The sequence below is a fragment of the Olea europaea genome, chromosome 19 (assembly GCF_002742605.1).
Source record: "Olea europaea var. sylvestris chromosome 19, O_europaea_v1, whole genome shotgun sequence".
NCBI lineage: Eukaryota > Viridiplantae > Streptophyta > Magnoliopsida > Lamiales > Oleaceae > Olea > Olea europaea.
The window spans coordinates 2,305,132-2,323,675 of NC_036255.1; the positions used below are offsets into that span (position 1 = coordinate 2,305,132).

General features: G+C 32.1%; 1 protein-coding gene across 1 annotated transcript; it reads left to right on the top strand.

Annotated features, from left to right (window-relative positions):
• Window positions 1–6,204: 6,204 nt before the first annotated feature.
• On the top strand, window positions 6,205–10,039 carry LOC111368472. The gene is made up of 7 exons (XM_022989717.1): window positions 6,205–6,540; window positions 7,091–7,600; window positions 8,487–8,634; window positions 8,715–8,851; window positions 9,360–9,422; window positions 9,524–9,592; window positions 9,724–10,039. The coding sequence occupies exons 2-7, from the start codon at window positions 7,409–7,411 to the stop codon at window positions 9,799–9,801; spliced, it is 687 nt and encodes a 228-aa protein (XP_022845485.1). The 5' UTR covers window positions 6,205–6,540; window positions 7,091–7,408; the 3' UTR covers window positions 9,802–10,039.
• Window positions 10,040–18,544: the final 8,505 nt, after the last annotated feature.

Below are 18,544 nucleotides of genomic sequence, written 5' to 3' on the forward strand. Positions count from 1 at the left end.
GTGTTTTAATAGATACAGGAAGTGATATAACAATATTTAAAAGTTTTTTAATAAAATCATGGAATAATAATAGTAATATAAAAATAACTGGTGTTACAGGAGAAAGTACTCTAATAATTAATAGTACTGTTAAAGTTAATATAATTCTTGAAAGTAAATAAGTAATAATAAATAAAATTTATAAAATGATAAATTAGAATGTGATATATTATTAGGAAATGATTTCATACAATAATTTTAATATTATAAACAAAATAATTATATGATAATGTTACAAACACCTTGTGGACACTTATTAAAAATTCCTAGAGAATTTAAATCTTATAGAGTTCAGTCAGCCCAGCGTAGTGATAAATGGGAGAAAAAATCAATTCTTAATAATGAGATAATAAATAAAAGAATATTATATAAAAAGATTCTAAAAACAGAAATATAAATGAATATAGAAAAAAATCATTGAACAATGAGAAAATATTTATGGAGAAAATTCATTATTATTTTGAAAATCACATCACCCAAAAGTCAAAATAGAATTAACAGAAAATGTTATAATAAGAGTAAGACCAATAATGTATACAATAGAAGATACACAAGAATTTAAAAATCAGATAAAAGAATTATTAGAACAAAAACTTATTAGACCTAGTAATGGACATAATAATAATCCAGCTTTTATGGTTATGAAACAATTAGAACATGTTAGAGGAAAAGTTAGAATGATTATAAATTATAAAAAATTAAATAAATATACTAAATTTGATGGTTACTTTCTACCAAATAAAGAAGTACTAATAAATCTTATAAAATGAAAACAATATTATTCTAAATTTGATTGTAAATCAGGATTTTGGCAAATAAAAATGGAAGAAGATAATATACAATATACTGCATTTAGTACACCTCAAGGAAAATATGAATGGTTAGTTATGCCATTTGATTTGAAAAATGCACCACAAATATATCAAAAAAAGATGGATAATATATTTAAAAGTTTAATGAATTTCTAATAGTTTATATTGATGATATATTAATATGTTCTAATAGTAAAGAAGAGTATAGAAATCATTTAATCCAATTTATTAATGAATGTAAAAAAAAAAAGAAGGAATTGTACTATTTAAAAAGAAATCTATAATAAAAAAATAAGAGATAGACTTTATTGAATTGTCAATAGATAAAAGAGGAATAAAATTATATACTCATATATTCAAAAAGATAAAAAGTTTTCCAAATAAATTAGAATCTAAGGAACAAATTCAAAAATTTTTAGGATGTTTAAATTATGCAGAAGGATTTATTGAAAATCTTTCTAAGAAATGACATAAAATTCAAGTTTTACTTAGAAAAATAAATATTAAGGGATGGAATGAATAACATGCAGAATAGTTAAATCATTAAAAGAAGAATGTAAAAATTTACCAAAATTAAGATTACTAGATGGAAAAGATAATTTAATTGTTAATACTGATGTTTCAGATAAATATTGGGCAGCAATATTAAAAACAGATCTTAATGAAATTTGTAGATACTCAAGTGGAACCTTTAACCAAGTAGAAATAAATTATATTACTCGTGAAAAAGAATTACTAGCAATTATCAGAGGAATAAAAAAGTTATCATTGTTTTTATTATCCAAGAAATTTATTGTTAAAACTGATAATTCTCAAACTGCAGGATTAGTCGGGAATAAGTTACCCTCAGAACCACAATACAGAAGGCTTCATAGATGGCAAGTTTATTTAATATTTTATAATTTTGATATAATCTATATTAAAGGAGTTAATCCTTTTCTTGCAGATTTTCTCAACAGAAACATAGAATTTGCTGATGGATAAAGTAAAAGTCATGGAATTATACCAATCTATTCTACATATACAAGAAATGACAAATTTTTTTAAAGAAGAATTCGAAGATATAAGTTCTGGAGCAACTCAGATCTCAGAGATGTTAAACTCAAATATGAAAATATTGTTGAATATCACTACTGAGCATCATAAATATGTCATAGAACTCAAAAATCAAGTTGATGCTATTGCAGCACAACTAAAAAATATACCGTCCGAGACATATATACCAAAGAACTCAGAAATGGGTTTTCCAAATCAATACCAAACAAGGACAGCTGGAAACAGTAGTCGACCCAGATGTGACAACATACCAACTGATAATAAAGGAGATTCCATTTCTGTATCATCAACCAAGAAAGTTATGATACATGGGGATAAAAGAGATACCAAAACAATCAGCATCATAGACCAAGAAGATAAAATCCCTTTAGATCCAAACGAAGAAAAATATAGTCAGAATCGCTTATGAAATAAAAATAAATGATTCATATTTCATTTTTTCGGGAAATAATGTTTACCCTAGAATAACAGTCATGGAAGGAGGTGACCCTTCATTTATAAATATCATGACATACTATGGATTCATGGATTTGATTTATCTAGGAAAAGATTTTATTGAAATTTCGAAATTTGATGACATATTCATTAAGGAAGTATCCATATTTGCCAAGGGAAGGAAGATATTTTTAAAATTCTATTCAATTAGTCCAAAATATGATGAAGTTGTTTACTATCCGGTTGAACACATAATCTCAATTGGAAATGTTGCAGTCAATTTCCAAATTGATGTTATAGAAAATAATAGAAAAGTCCCAACAATGACAAAATCATGGATCAGACATAGAAGAGCACTTGGAATTAAAGTCATCTACAAGATTGCCAAAAATTTGTTTGATAAAAAATTCTCGTGCCTGTGCCAATATGAAAATTGGATGTTGGTATCCAATGGAAGATATGCAAAATCAGAAATTTTAAAAGACTATATTACAAGATTTGATATCCATCAATTTTCAGGATATCCTACCACTATAAAAGAATCCTGCCAGCTAAGGGAGTGCCCCACCTGCATGTGAAGAAATGAAAGAAGAAGACAACCTTTTGACAAAGGTGTATGAAGGACAATAATACTACATGTGAAGACATTGAAGATAAAGAGCAATAATAGAAAAAAATGCTCTTTGAATAGAAAATTTGAACCAACATGTGAAGATGTAGGCCCAAGGAAGAAAATAGAGAGGCAAGCGTGCCTTTGCTGATGTAATCAATGATGTAATAAAATCTTAAAAACTTGTATAAATAGAGACATTATCATAGAAGGAGATCATCCTATCTTGAATTCTCGAGTTGTAAGCAATAGTTTATTCTCAGTTTAAAAAAAAAATCAATTTTTCTGGAAATCCATTTGTACCAAATATAAGTCCTGTATCAATCCTAATAGAAATGAAATTCCAATATTTTGATATCAATATGAGTTTTTAAATCTTTTTCCCATAGATTCTTGAAAGATTTAATAGAAAGTTTCCTTCTTATTTTAGCAAAAAGAGAGTTTTCTTTAACGGAAGTCTAGAATTTTATTCTTTAGAAGTTGATACAGTGAGAGCAAGCAGCTGAAATAGTAACAATTACGTGAAGGCAGGAGGCCGTTGAAGGAAGCAGTTTACAAATTCAGAGTTCGAATGTCACTCGATTCTAAGAATACAAGTCTAGATCAAACCTAAGGTGAAATTATTAAACTTTTGCTAAAATTAAAATGAATCTTTTTAAGATCTTAAAAGAATCGCAGGGACAATTGCATGATAATTATTTTAAATGCCAGGATATACAGTTGAAGAATTAGATAATTTATTAGAAAGAAGGTTAGAAGAAATAAAGAATATTATATCTCAATTAAGAAATACAAATTTACCATTTGAAGAATATGGTATTTTATTAAGAAAATATGATATATATGTTGCGAATTTTTCTTATTTATTAGATCATAGAATGATTTTATATTCAAATATCGAAAATAGAGTAAACTAAAGATAAAATGTTTAAAAGATTATGACATATATTGCAATATAGAAAGAATCATTTCATTAAGGGTAATATAGACATTTCCATAAAAAAGAATAGTGACAGGCTAAATAGAAAAATCTTCCTATAAAATTGTCAAAATGTAGTTAAAGTAAGGATTTATTGAGACTCAACCCCAGTTTGTCTATCATTATTCAATGAAAATTAGTTTTGAAATAATGAATTTTTAGAGAATATGTGGTAAAAAGTAAGAAAAATTTTGAATTTACATGCAAAATATTTTATTCCGAGAACGTATGGTTAAAAATGAGTTTTTTAGAAATGAATTTTAAAATAATGATTGACCATTCACGAATTTAAAGATTTTGAAATTCCTACAACACAAAATTGTAGGAGCACATAATTTTGCGTGTACAAGATTTGACGGATAGGTACTCACCACGTGTGCTTCTCAAACAGGCTAATAATTGTCCATTTAGATTCAACCACGTCGACTTGGCTCTAATTTATTTAAAATAACAATTTTAACCTTGTAGAAGATAACGTTGTAGGGGTAACTATGAAGAGTAAAAAACTGAGATGATGAATCTGAGCTATTTATTAGGGGGTTGTCGAAAATGGGTTAAGATAGGTGGTTTGACTCTGGAATCATACTACACTTACAAGCTCAATAATAGATTCAAAAATAGGGGAATATGTGTCAACGCATAATTGGATAGTTTGAAAAAAATCCCAATCAGATGCTGTCACCCCTCATTGTCAAAAGCTCATATTCAAGGAGCACTTTCTTGACTATATGAATAAGTTAGTGCCCTTTTTTTGGTTTTTGCTAAAAGAATTATGTGGATTTTGAAGCAATTTCATAAAATATGTGATTGAAAACAAGTTTAAAAATATAAACACCAAACATGAACTAATATCTAACTTATTGACAATTTTTTATAAATGGACAGCAACAAAACTTGATCTTGGACAATTTACTTGGCTTTGATACTATGTTATTAATCTTATCTACAAGTTTAAATTGTTAAAAAGATAAACATGTATTCTTTTAAAATGTTTATTAATTGACCAATACATATTATTAGCATAAAAAGTTAAATAAATCAAAATATAGTTTATCGACCGTCTATTCTTAGCGAACTTGTATATAATTTATTTTCCATTGACTAAAATCTTGTATAAATTGATTGAACAGTAAAGTGTGAATAAAAAATTTAATACTTTTTAAATTACGCTCTTTACGTGTCTCCATACCGATATAGTAGTACATATAAACAAGATAAACACATGTTTGGCTAGTGTTATAAACTGTTTAATTATAAATGGTCTAATCGTTTTTTTTTTTTTGTTTTTTACGGGGGAACCCGCAACCGTTACCCTTCGAGGTGCGCATTGGGTAAATTCTTGGGCCGACGCAATAGCCTGCAAATCACACCTGTCAGGTAAACCTTATTATGCAAGTCCGGTGCGACAGACTCAATCGAAAAAGTGTTGGTAGGGAAAATAGATCTCGTGACCAAAGATCTCCGTGCTCACTTACTCCACCAACTCGGTCATCTCATGAAGGGCATGGTCTAATCATTCTTCATCCATACATTTCTTGATACTTATAAATACTATCTAATTATTTACAACTCATTTTTATCTATTTGTTATTAAAACTTTTAATAAACATCTTGCAAACAAGCTTTGACGGGGATAATATGTGAAAAAAAAAATATTTTTTTCTTAAACAATGTTACGTGTACAGACAAATTGCATAGATGAATTTAAAGAATGTCACATGGCAATATTTCTATTTTTTTCATATTTTAGGTATAGCATAGATTAACACCTGTAATATTATATGTGCACGCACAAGTAACATTTCTATTTTTTCATATTTTAGGCATAGCATAGATTAAAATGTACCAAAGTTTGAAGGTAAATGCTGGTCTGTGAGGGTTCATTTACCAGGTCTTGTATAGGTTCCCCACGATGAGGTGGACCCCAGGTTAGCCCATCATGTTAAAAAAAAAAAAATTAAAAAAAAATATAAAAAGGCTGACTCACCATTATGAAAAGCCCGTACAACTTTTGTAAAGAAATGGCCTGACAGTGTAGCAACTCACAAATTTGAAATACTTGCCCCAAAAGTAAATTCTGACAAACCTGGATTTGCAATTTGCAATTTGCAATTTGCAATTTGCAATTTGCAATGGACAACCGGATATAGATAAAATCCGTATAAGCCGAGCCAACAAACACCCACCGGCTTAGCCGTCTCATATCCGGTAACCAGTCAAACATCGTGGAAAGAGTACAAGCAATGACCGTACGGGTGGGCCTCTCCCTGTGCATTTTAGCATCCCACACAGCCCTCCCATGGCAGTTGGTATGCATTGACTGCATGGACTTATGCTTTCTCTTTCATCCCTCTCTTTCTCTACATGAGTATCCAATAATAACCAGTGTTCTTGAAATTTTGTGCTGTTTTCTAGCGGATCCATGCCATTTTCACTTCATTTCGATCACAGTAATTTAATCCAGTGAAACCCTCCTTTTTTTTTTTATTAGTGGCTAAGGTTTTTCACTTCGACCCATTTGGTTTTTAATCAAAATAATGCTTTTCGTTCTTTCAAGTTCTCGATTTATGTGCTTTACTCGCGTGTATTGAATTGCTGGAAGTTTTCAGGTACAATTCTTTCAAGTCACTTCCTATAAAATTTAAGAGGTTTCGTTAAAATTATCCTGTTTTTAATATCGTTATTAATTTCTACCGATTTTATTTTATTGCTTGCATTGTTATCTTCAATCATTTGGATAAAATCGGTTTTTTAATTATTTGAAGTATTTTTTTTTTTTTGACTTTTTTTGGAGAAGCGATGCAGAGTGAACCAATACGGGCAAACTGGAGATTTTTTCAATTCATAGAAATAACAAAATTAAATGTGTGTACGTGTTAGTGAGTAAAACCTCCAGTTTTGATTTTCCCCCTATTTTGAAGGGCTAATTCAGAATTTGTTGTGTATATTCATGTATTTATATGTTCATTTATTGTGATCAAACTGAATTCGTGAATCAAGTGATTCGATGCATTGGTGGCTCATTGCCTTCCTACTACCATAAAATATTCATGTCAGCCTTTTGCCTCTCTTGCTCGTGCAAAATCAGCTAAAAATTTATACTATTGCTTTTTATTATATTGCATTTCTTTATGATTCACCCTCAATTTGACTTTTCAGGGTGTTCATTTGGAATTTCTGCATATGAAGATTAGTTAAATCAAGACATCCAAGTCAGAAAAGATTTCCAAAAAGGAGGCCTTTAGGCGAAATTTCTGGGTTTCAATTCATCATAGGACTAATTGTAGGTTTTGCATCAGTTTGGGTTCAAATTACTCGGTATGGGAATTGGTTTTTTCTTAATTTAGTTTCTTGATTGAGAATTTTGGCAAATAGGCTTGAATGATATGTAGAGCAGTTGGTAGTAATTGCAAAGTAAAAGCATCAGTCTTGCAGTTGATTTCCTTTCTCCCAATTAACTCTACTCTAGAGTGAAAAATGCTGGAGGCTGAAGTATGCTCGTCCCGGGTTTTATTGCCTTTCCGTGAGGAAATTGGCGATGAAGAGCTCTCCGTTCTTCCGAGGCATACTAAGGTTATTGTAACAGGGAATAACAGAACAAAGAGTGTTTTGGTGGGTCTGCAAGGTGTTGTCAAGAAAGCTGTAGGACTTGGTGGTTGGCATTGGCTGGTATTAGCCTTTTGACCGCCTTACAAATGATATCATCTGCTTTTATCTTTTTCATTTTCTTTATTTCAATAATGATTTTTCTTAGTTGAGTTGGTTGTTTGGTCCTGCTAATCTTTTATAACGTGATGCTTTATTTTCAAATATAAGATAAGTGAAATTAGCACGCCATATGAAATATTTATGGATTTATTTGTATGTAAAATTCAATGTGAGCTATCCACCATATCAAAATAAAACCACGTGTTCTATGTACTGACTGAGTAATCTTTTAAATCTTACAGGTACAGTTTCTAATTTTCAGGGCTCTGCTTATTTATAGTTCTATAAGTTGAAATAATCTATAAATATTTTCTGTAATGAACTTGTAGAAAGTATTGTCTCAAAAAAAGCTGAAGTTCTCCTCTTAACTCGCAGTTAAAATGGAAAAAAGGAAAAGAAAGACGGTAAATTGATGAACTGAAGAAATTTCCTCACTTTGCTTGAAAGATTAAAGTGCTATATGCAAGTGTGTTCTGTTTCTACATGCAGTTCTGCTCATTTGATAAGCCTTGCATATCTATATTGGATCATGAATTCGTTCAAGGGAGTTTCTCAAGGCTGTTGTTTCAATTTTTTCTATTTCTGGACGTTTCCCTATTCTATTCTGGTAAAAATAAATAAATAAATAAATAAATAAAAAATAAAAATAAAAATAAAAATAAAAATTCGAAGACTGTGGACTATATTTCTGATAAGTTTTATTTATTCATTTTGTTGGTGCATAAACATGCGCATGCTTATGTTGGTCGGGGAACGAAGAGGAGTGCTTTCTCCAACCTATTTTCGTTGTTTTTCACTTTCAATTATGTTCTTGGATGGTTTATTAAGTCTGTATATTTTAAACTAGGTTTTGAAGAATGGGGTTGAGGTCAAGCTCCAAAGGAATGCGTTGAGTGTGTTGGAACCTCCCACTGGAAATGAAGAAGATGATGATTATGATTTTGAAGATTCTAGCAGTGGATCTGACATTTGTCAAAAAGACAATTATCGATTTTGTAAGTTGAAGCACTTTTTATCTGGGAAAATCACTAAAATTCTTTTCTGGTGTTAATGTTGTTATTGTCTCTTTGAACAGCCACTGGATTTCAGTTTGGCAAACTAAGCAAGCCAAGGATTCGGTACAGTAGGCCGTGGTCCCCAACTGCATCAGCAAGGTCAATAAATGGCAGCAGTTGCAGAGAAATTCAATCAAAATGTCACGTGCTTCATCCGGTAAGTCCAATGGAAAAGGATGATAGTTTCGAATATATGGGCGAAGAATTTTAGGAAGTTGGGTTGATGTAAATTACTCTATATGAATAGGAGCCACTCACATTAAACTGATCCACACAACACACAAACTCGGAAACAAAATCCAATTTTAGGAGATGTGAAGATAGAGGATGGAACAGTCACCGGGCGGTGGGTTGCAGGGGATGGATGGTGGAGGGGCAGATTGAAGAATTCTTTCTTTTTCTCTTTTTATTTTTATTAATATACCTTTTGTCAAGTTGGACTGAAGAACAGAGGCTTAACAACATTTTTTAGCTCATGCAGGGATTTTTACCTTTTGTAAAATGCTAGCTGTGACTTGTGTGATAATCATAGTTAATCTTATGCAGGTCTCTTGATATTGTGCTGTTCGTTATAGATTTCAACATCAACACAATAATGCCTCGCTGTTTTTGGACAACTAGAATTCATACTAACTTGTTTTTTATCCTTTTGTTGCGATTATCAGAGAGTGAACTTGACAAAGTTGGGAACCGGATCATTGTGGAGATATTGGCGAAGCTTCAACCTTGTGGGTTTTATTAGCTTTCATTTGCTTTCCATTTCTCTTCTTTATTGTTAAACATGTCGCATATTATGCTGAATGCACCTCTCTTTCTGTATCCGTATTAGGCAAGTAATATTCACAACCCTACAAAGGAACAACTGATCACTGCTGTGGAGCAGCATTTTTCTTCACAGGTATGGATAAAGTGACTAAACTGTAACAAGGTTTTAAGTTTAATGACCAACTTGAAACACAATGAAGAGACTAAAATCACTCGGTAATAAAAAAATAAATCTCATGTGGTGGGTGTTTATTGATGCAACAGGAAGTGGACGACGTACAAGTGATATTTGGGTTTATCCACGCGGCATCGAAGAGACTAAAATCAGTCTACACCCATTGAGATTCGGGATTGATTTACACAAGTCAGATGATCCATCATCCATGACTCTCTGTAATGTATACAGTATATGTACATATGAACTTCCATCTTAGTTCAGCTCTAATTAATATACTGCTAATTAGATCCAAGGCTTGTCTGGTGAGTATTTTCCAAGTCTGAGGATCCTAAGTTCTTAACCTTTTAATGTGGAGACCCTTGTCCAGTTAATATTATATCCTTAATGTCCTATTTGCATGTCTATGGCTCTTACCATTTTCGTAGTCAACGGTGAATTAGGGCAACTAATTTGATAATGCTAGTGAGAACTGGGACTAACTTGCTTATTTTTAAAGATCAGTGTCCAACTTGTTATTGGAGAAATAAGTTGCTATCAATAGAAGAACTTGTTCCAAAGTGACTACTCCGCCTTGTGCATCTTAGTCCCTGTTCCAAGTTCTATGTACTTGGTTCTATAATATATTCCAAATCCATCTATTTGAGAGAGGTCCAATTCCACTGATTCGAGATTCTTGTTTGTAGTGGTAACATATTGAATTCGACGTCTTTCTCAATATTAATGTTGTGTTCTAGGTTAAATCATAATTAAGTACATGAAAAGGCCTCTTGATGAATGTTATTCTTACATATAGAATAGTGGCTGGCATTTAGGTGTTATGGGGTTGTCTTAGTAAGAATGGTGGATAATGATATTGTTGCAGTGGGGTGGGTGGAATGAGGGTGACAGTGACAATAGAGAATTTTCTCAAGAAATTGTGTAGTCCAATTCATTGTGATAATTGAATGTCACTTTCTCTTTACATTAAAATAAGTAGAACAATCCCATAATGGGACCCTACAAAGATTTTGTTGCAAAAGGTTGGGGGTATTGCTTTAGATTTTTTCACTACATCTTTTGTTTTATAAAGATATTCTTTTGGTCATAATGAAATGTAGAATTTATGTATTTGGGAATCATATTATGCCAACTTGTTTAGTCTTTTTAAGTTAAAATGGCTTCCTAATAATGGTTTTAAGGATGTTTAAAGCGGATTTTTTTATCCTTAAAATCAACAAAAACATAATTATGCAATACTATTATTAAATTCGGATCAACTACATTAAATCTTTTTTTTTTTTTTTTCTATTCTTGATTCATTGCTATTTGAAAGATTTAATGCAATAAATTATTTGTAATTTGCAACCCTAAAGATCTTGTTTGTTTTGATTTATTTCATTTTTGAAATCAACAAAATAAATAAATAAATTTACGTCAAAAGAATTTGGCTTAAACGCTTTTTCTCTCTTTGAATTTCTTGTTACATTTTCTAGATGATTTAGGGTCTGTTTGAGTCATTTTATTTAAAAAAATTACATTCTTAAATAGTGATTTAACATCATCTTAATCACATATTCTTTAATAAAATAATATTACACGTAAATCAATTTTTATTTTTATTTTTTAATCATACATTTTTCATCAATACACTATTCAAGAATATATTATTACCAAAATAATGTGACTCAAACACTCCTTTAATACAAAAAATTATTCACGGTATGTAACTATAATGATCGAGTAAAGTTTGGTGGACCATAGTTTTAAATCACGATTATGAATAGCCAATGAGTTATGAATACTTTCCAAATGTGTGTAATTACTAATCACCAATGTACAACGCTAAAGAAATTAGATTTGGAGGTATTAAAATCTATAGGACTAATCACCATATATCATGAAAAATTGGTCCCAATTTAAAATATAATTATGTGTCAACATAAATAGGTATAGTCATTAGTGGAGGTCAAAACAAGAAAAAACTTTTAATTAGACGAATTAAAACACCTAATCAACTTTATTATTTTCTTTAACGTCTTGCCTCTCACTTTATTTTATTCTTTTCATGTGACGTGGCTTGAATAAAGAAATTCAATCCAACCAACTTTTTCAAAGTCCCTCCACTTTCCCTTCTAGTCTTGATTTTTCATATCGTTTCAATCATCATAGTTGTTGACTACTAGAGTATTGGTAATGTCTTTAAAGAGATTCATTTAAGAAAAAACATTATAAAATATTAAAGGAAAATTGCACCCATTCTTGATTTTTATTTTTCCATTTCAAAAATTTTTAATTTAAGTTTATATTTTCAAAAATTACGGATATATTAAAACCGTCCTACCCTACATCATACCACTCCACCCTATCACTTTATTTAATCCTCCCCAAATCCACCCCCGCCATCTCCCATCCTCAAATTGTGGAAGTCCATTGTTGTGGATACCAGCTGTCGCCCACTGCTTGCACCGAAATTGTCGCCCAAATCATCATGTCCACTGATCATCGATGGACCCCCACCAACTCTACCACCTCCAATCCACCACAATCGTCGCCAATCCAACATGGTCACAAATGTCGTCACTACGAAGGCGCCATTGATGACAACGGCAAGAGGAGCTCTAGTCTATAAAGCCTTAGCCATCCCCCAAATTTCAGTCACTATCAATCCATTGATCTGGATCCCTTCAATGATGACCACCATATTGCCAAACTGTTATTGGAGGTGGATGTGATTGTAGATTTAAGGAAGACGTGATGGCGAGGTGGCGTCGATGGTAGTGGAGTGGAGTGACGTGGGATGAAGAGTATTTGTGTAATTGTGACTGATAAAATTAATAATTTGTAATAAATAAATAATATATGGCCTAAAAAAGTATATTTTGTGACTAAATTTATAATTGTCACTCATAATTTTTCTTTATAATTGTGACCAATAAAAATGATAAAAAAATAATATGTGGCATAAAAAAATTGTATACTTTGTGACTAAATTTATAAATGTAACTCACAATTTGTCTTTATAATTGGAACCATGTGCGATTTGTAATGAGCACGTGATTGTGATCATAAATTTTGTATGATTGTAACCATGACATGATTAATTAAATTATAATAGGGTTCACAAAATGTGCCCACCCAATTTTTGAAAAAAATAAATTATAAGTTTATTATTTTTAAAAACGTTTTGAAATCTTTATAGTTTTGTAATTTTCTCAATATTAAATCGAGCCAAAGTCAACAAAAATTCGAAAAAGTGAACCAGTAAACTAATGGACCCAAGTTATAGCCCAAACTCACAGAGTCCAGAGTTAGATAAAAGTTCGAATAATGGGATGTTACCGTTCGGTTGGAGATCCAAATCTGGACCCAAATAAATCATTCTACAAATAAAAATTATAAAGGGCATTGATGGAAATAATACTAAAATTAGGCAAATAACATTCTATTATGCTGAGTTTCAATTCAGTACTTTCTGTAATATTTTTAGCACTCACACTTTCCATATTTGATATTTCCCTTATTAAACTGTCAAACACGTTCAATTTTTCTTTCTCCTATTCGATTTATTCACACGATATCAAATTTTGATCGAGTACGAGTTCTAAGAGTGAAAATATTGTTAATTTACATATAAAAAAATATAGCCCCCATTTGGCCCCCATTATTTGATGTTATAATTTTTGAAATAGTTTTTTTTTAGAGACTGTGTGACTAAAAAAGAAGAAAATGTTTTTGGTTTATGTATAATATTATTTTATTAAAGAGTGTGTAGTTAGAAAGAATAAAGAGAAAAATGTATTATAAATTTAATGGAACTCAAACAGGGGCTATAATATACTTAACCACTGTAGGGGCACGATTGCTTTCATTCCTATATAAATAAAAAGGTACTTGAAAGATCTTCCACTTTTTTAAATTTAGCCAAACGTGATGTGGACTCCACCCATCCAACATCAACAACTTCTTGAGAATTTTCCCTTCAAAATTTGTACTTGAAAATGTACAAAATCATGGTTTGCCCACCAACCAATCTACTAAAGAACTTTCTCAGCCGGTAGTGTGCCTGAAACCCGCCAAAAGAGGTGGATGTTGGAGAGCAAGCCACCAACTTGAGTTGGAGCTACGCCTACTCCCAAATAATATTGCCACGGATGTGAAACTTAATCTGAGTCTAATATTTGTGCAAAAATGATATTTGTATAGGGAAAATGCATCGAAATTTTATATCTTGGTTTAATTATGTTTTTTATCCAAAATTCAACGAAATGTTGCCATGTGATATTCTGTAAAAATTCCTGTAAATTTTTCTATGTACATGTAACATTGTTAATTTTAGTGTTAAGATGTCTAGTTCTTGTCGATTTCGAGTTCCTTTGAAGTTGACCACTAGCTTGGAATAGATGTCTCAGTTGACTCGATTTTCTCTAATAGAGATTATTGTTCTTCGTATTTAGCGTGACAATAATTGAATGACAAATTTCCTTACTGCCATAGTTGTCATACATTTGCATACATGTGGCGGTTGTGGTAGTGAGATACTACAATTATCATTATTCTTCCTTAAATCTGATGGATAGCATCTGATTTTCATTTGATATTAATTTCTAATAATAATTCTACCAAATTTTGTTATAAGTTCTAATGATTTTCATTTTGCTATAACATGGAATTGACGTTTTCAATAATTAATAAAAGTCGGGATGTGTAAACGATAATGGAGCTAAGAAACTCATTTGAACGTTTTGGTATGTCTACTGATTTCTGTCTCCAACAACTTTATACAAAAAGTAAATAAATAGAAGCACATTTTTCAATTTTACATCGGACCATGATAAAATCGAAAAATTACATCACTTGAAAATCATCCATAAAAAATGTATTTCGCTTCAAGTTTTCAAATTTTATGCAACTATGCAAGCTGTAAAACAAAATCCAACTTTAAAAAATTAAATATACAACTATCGTTTTAATTTAACAAAGATATGATTGGTCTTGATTGTCGCAAAAACTTGCTCCAAGGATCTTTAAAACGGTGTTTTTTAGACTCAATATCACGTTACCCTTTTCTACTAAACAACCAATCCAAGCGTCTCCGACCGACAATCAATAAATTCACCTTGATTGCTTCTCAATCTTACCAACAAAGGAAGAGATAATGGTAAGGATTTGTAGTCACAAAGAGATGAAGAAAAACCAAATAAAGAGGTACAAGAGGAAGCAAAAAATTGAGGTGGAAGTAGAGATGGCAATTTGGCTCGTCAGCTTGGGCACGGGCCGCCCGTAGCTCGGCTCGAGGTTCAGGCAGAGCCTCATTTTAGGAGGATGGGCAGAGCCTGAGCCGGCCCGCAAGTCTGAGAAGGGAAAAAATAAAAAATAAAATTAGGGAGCAAAATGCTGCCTTAAGAGGCAGCCGTAGCTGCCTGCCTTTAAGGCAGGACAGTTGTTGGCTGCCTTAAAAGGCAGGCATTAATATAATAATAATAATAATAATAATAATAATAATAATAATAATAATAAAAGAGGTAAAAAAAAGCGAGCCTGCCCGCTCGGCCAGTAAAGGCCCAAGCCAAAAGCTTGGGTAGAGCAAAAAATTTTTCACCGAGCTTTTGCTTGGCCCGACTCGGGCTCGGAAAAAAGCCCGCTCACTTTACCCGAGCCAAGCCCAAGCCTCAAGTTTTGGCTCGGGAGTCGGCTCGTCTCGACTCGTTGATATCCCTAGGTGGAAGCAACCGATTTTGGCACACTAGATGGCAACCATTTTTTACACTCAGTGGGTAGCTACGATTTCTTCTTTTTGCACAGAAATCACACACATTTAGCTAGGGTTAAAAGCAACATACACATAGGGTTAGATTAGGCTTCAGTTGGACCAATAATAATGTTAAATGGGCCAAGAGTCAAAACCATCCAAGAGGTAATATATATGGGTCGGGTCGAGCCTTTGGACTTGATAATTGGTAACTAATTGACTATTGGCCGATGCTTGTGACCTGTGAAGTATATTTCGACGTTTATATCATAACTTGAGATTTATTGGATATTAAAATCTGACAAATCTCTATTTTGATGCCTCAATAAACTTACAAACAATCAAAACACACAATTTGTACTTGCATAATCAAGATAACCCATAAAATTGGAATCATGGACCTTACCTTTTGCTTCGGACTCGAAACACGTATCATACCACGTACTCATCAGGACTAAGGTCACAAACAAATACCCAAGTAAAAGCAGATAATCACGGTGAATAGCCAAGAACAAATAATCATGCGATGGAGATAACATAGGATAATCCACAGATCTTTTCGAACATACGTTCACATAGATCAACAGAAAGCTAACACATATACAACAAATGCGTGAATGACTCATGAATAGATCTCACCACACATATCCTATTCAATTCGTGTTGCTCACACCTCGAGAACATATATCTCATGTCATTGTCCACTATGCTCACTAGATAGATCACTCACTCATGTCTAACTGGTGAATCACAATAGATCCTAAGTCCTTGGGATAATCTTCTATCACCACATCACTTCTCTTAACCTAAGCGTATAATATGTAACTACCTAACAGAAGTAATAGAAGTGCCTCACCTAATCAGGGTCTTTATAAAGAAAGGATTCCAACATTTAATTACATCTTCACTCGTGATTCAAATGTCACGCTTCAAATCCCCGGTACAACCTATCAATATACCCTTAGGCATCTATACTTCGCATTACCAAAAGACATTCAACACACTTATTGTAATGCATCATAGCCTACTATGCATGAAAACACATTACAAATCGCACCTATTAAAATACATTGAGATGCCATATAACCATGCAACAGAATTAAGCAATTATACACATGCGGAAAGGATTACACACAAATGCACATACAGTAACTAGGTTCAATCTCAATAAACCTCAATAAGGTCATCACTCGACCTTATAGCCACATTCGTCTCACTTCTCTTCTTACCCTTCTGCTTATTCTTTTTCTTGGGAGAGTCCTTAACAAAGTGTCCAAACTTATTATAGCCATAATACCGCTTACTACTAGACTTGTCACAACTCTTACATTTTCTCTTACTACTCTCATCACAACTCGAATCACTGCTGTCTTAAGCTCTATCCAAATTCATTTACTTAAACTTCTACTCCTCATCATATGTAACTCACCACTTTTATCTTCTTTTTCAGCCTTAATCTCCATCTCCTTACTCTTAATGGAATCTATGACAATCTTGGGTGTTAAAGTGTCCCTACCATATTTAATTACATTTTTAACATCTCTATATGAATCAGGCATAGAACTAAGCAAGATAATGACCTTATATATTTCAAACAAATTTTCACACAATTAACAATATCTTGAACAAGTTTGTTGAAAACATCCAAATTGTCATCAATGGAACATGTTGAAAATAATATCCTGAACAAGTTTATTTAAAACTGAAAAATCCTTCAAGCAAGTACAACTTATTAAAAATAGACTTGAGAAAATATAAGTCCTTCAACTTTTGTCAAAACTCTTTGTAAAATCAAGTTTTTCTATTTTTCTCAAAACAACATCAGATAAGTGTAATTAGTTTATCTTATTATTCTTTTTGTTCTTCTATTAAATTTGGAGAAAATTTACCATATATGGCTTTCAAAACTATTTGTTGAACCAAAATCCCCTTTCTCATTGAAATTTTCAATTTCAAAATGTGAAGATATTTTTGAAAGACGGAACAACTAAAATGCACAAAGAGGTCGCAGAAAGTAATCCTAGAGCTGCGATGTATACCGTTCTAGATTCTCAGGGTTTCGTAAGATTCGCATCTTAGATCAAATGAATGTTCAAACGAGTCAAGTTAAGGTGTTCTAGCAGAATAATCAATGCAATGAAAATGTTTGTCAACAAAAAATTAGTTTTTCACACAATGCAGTATCACATAGTGACTAGACGACAATTAGAACACAAAATCAATTACCAACTTGTAATCAAATTCAACACTTCAAACAGAGCCAATAATTTCTGAATTTTTAGCACAAGCAATGTTATCCTACACGGTAACTCCAATCCTAATGTCACTCACACGATAACGGCTAATGATAAAATTTAAATTGGAATAAACCAATATGCTAGAGTAAATTAATCTGAGTCCGTAAATCATCAGAGATGCGAGTTTATCACTTTGAAACTATCACTATTCGTCTTAAAGTCTCCAGCAATCATAAGAATCAATCAACTACTATTAAATCCCTAACGCTCGAAGAACAAATCTATTAAAAATTCACTGTATAACCTGAAACAGAAAACTAATACCAAACTATTAGAAAAATTATCAGGAACAAACTGCCTAAAGAGACCTCCACCTGAAACCACATCAAGCGCCGCTAACAATCTCTATGCGTGGGCTTCACGCATCGCAACATGTCGATTATGCGCCTAACCTCCGTGATTGCTTCCATCTACATGTCACGTTGGTGGTCTTCGTTTCACTACCAGGTCTCTGTATTGGCCGAAAATTTCACAAACATGTTCAATTTTAAGGCAATTTTCTGGATAGCTTTTCGATCTTTTTTTCCTCGAATCTATTGGTTTTCTGGACAATTTTTGGTCAATTTTTCGAGCTAAATCCATCACTTATAGCTCTGATACCAATTCTCACGAAAGTTTGCTCCAAGGATCTTGAAAATGGTGTTTTTCAAGCTCAATTTCACATTATCTTTCTCTATCAAATAACTAATCTAATCAACTCCAACCTACAATCAATATATTCACCTACGTTGTTTATCATTCTCACCCACAAAGGACAATATAATAATGATGTTTCGTAGCTACAAAGACAAGATGAAACCCAATGAAAGCGGTGCAAGAATAGGCTCAAAATGGAGGAGGAGGCCACCGATTTTGGCACAAAAGCAGTCAATCGTTTTTCAC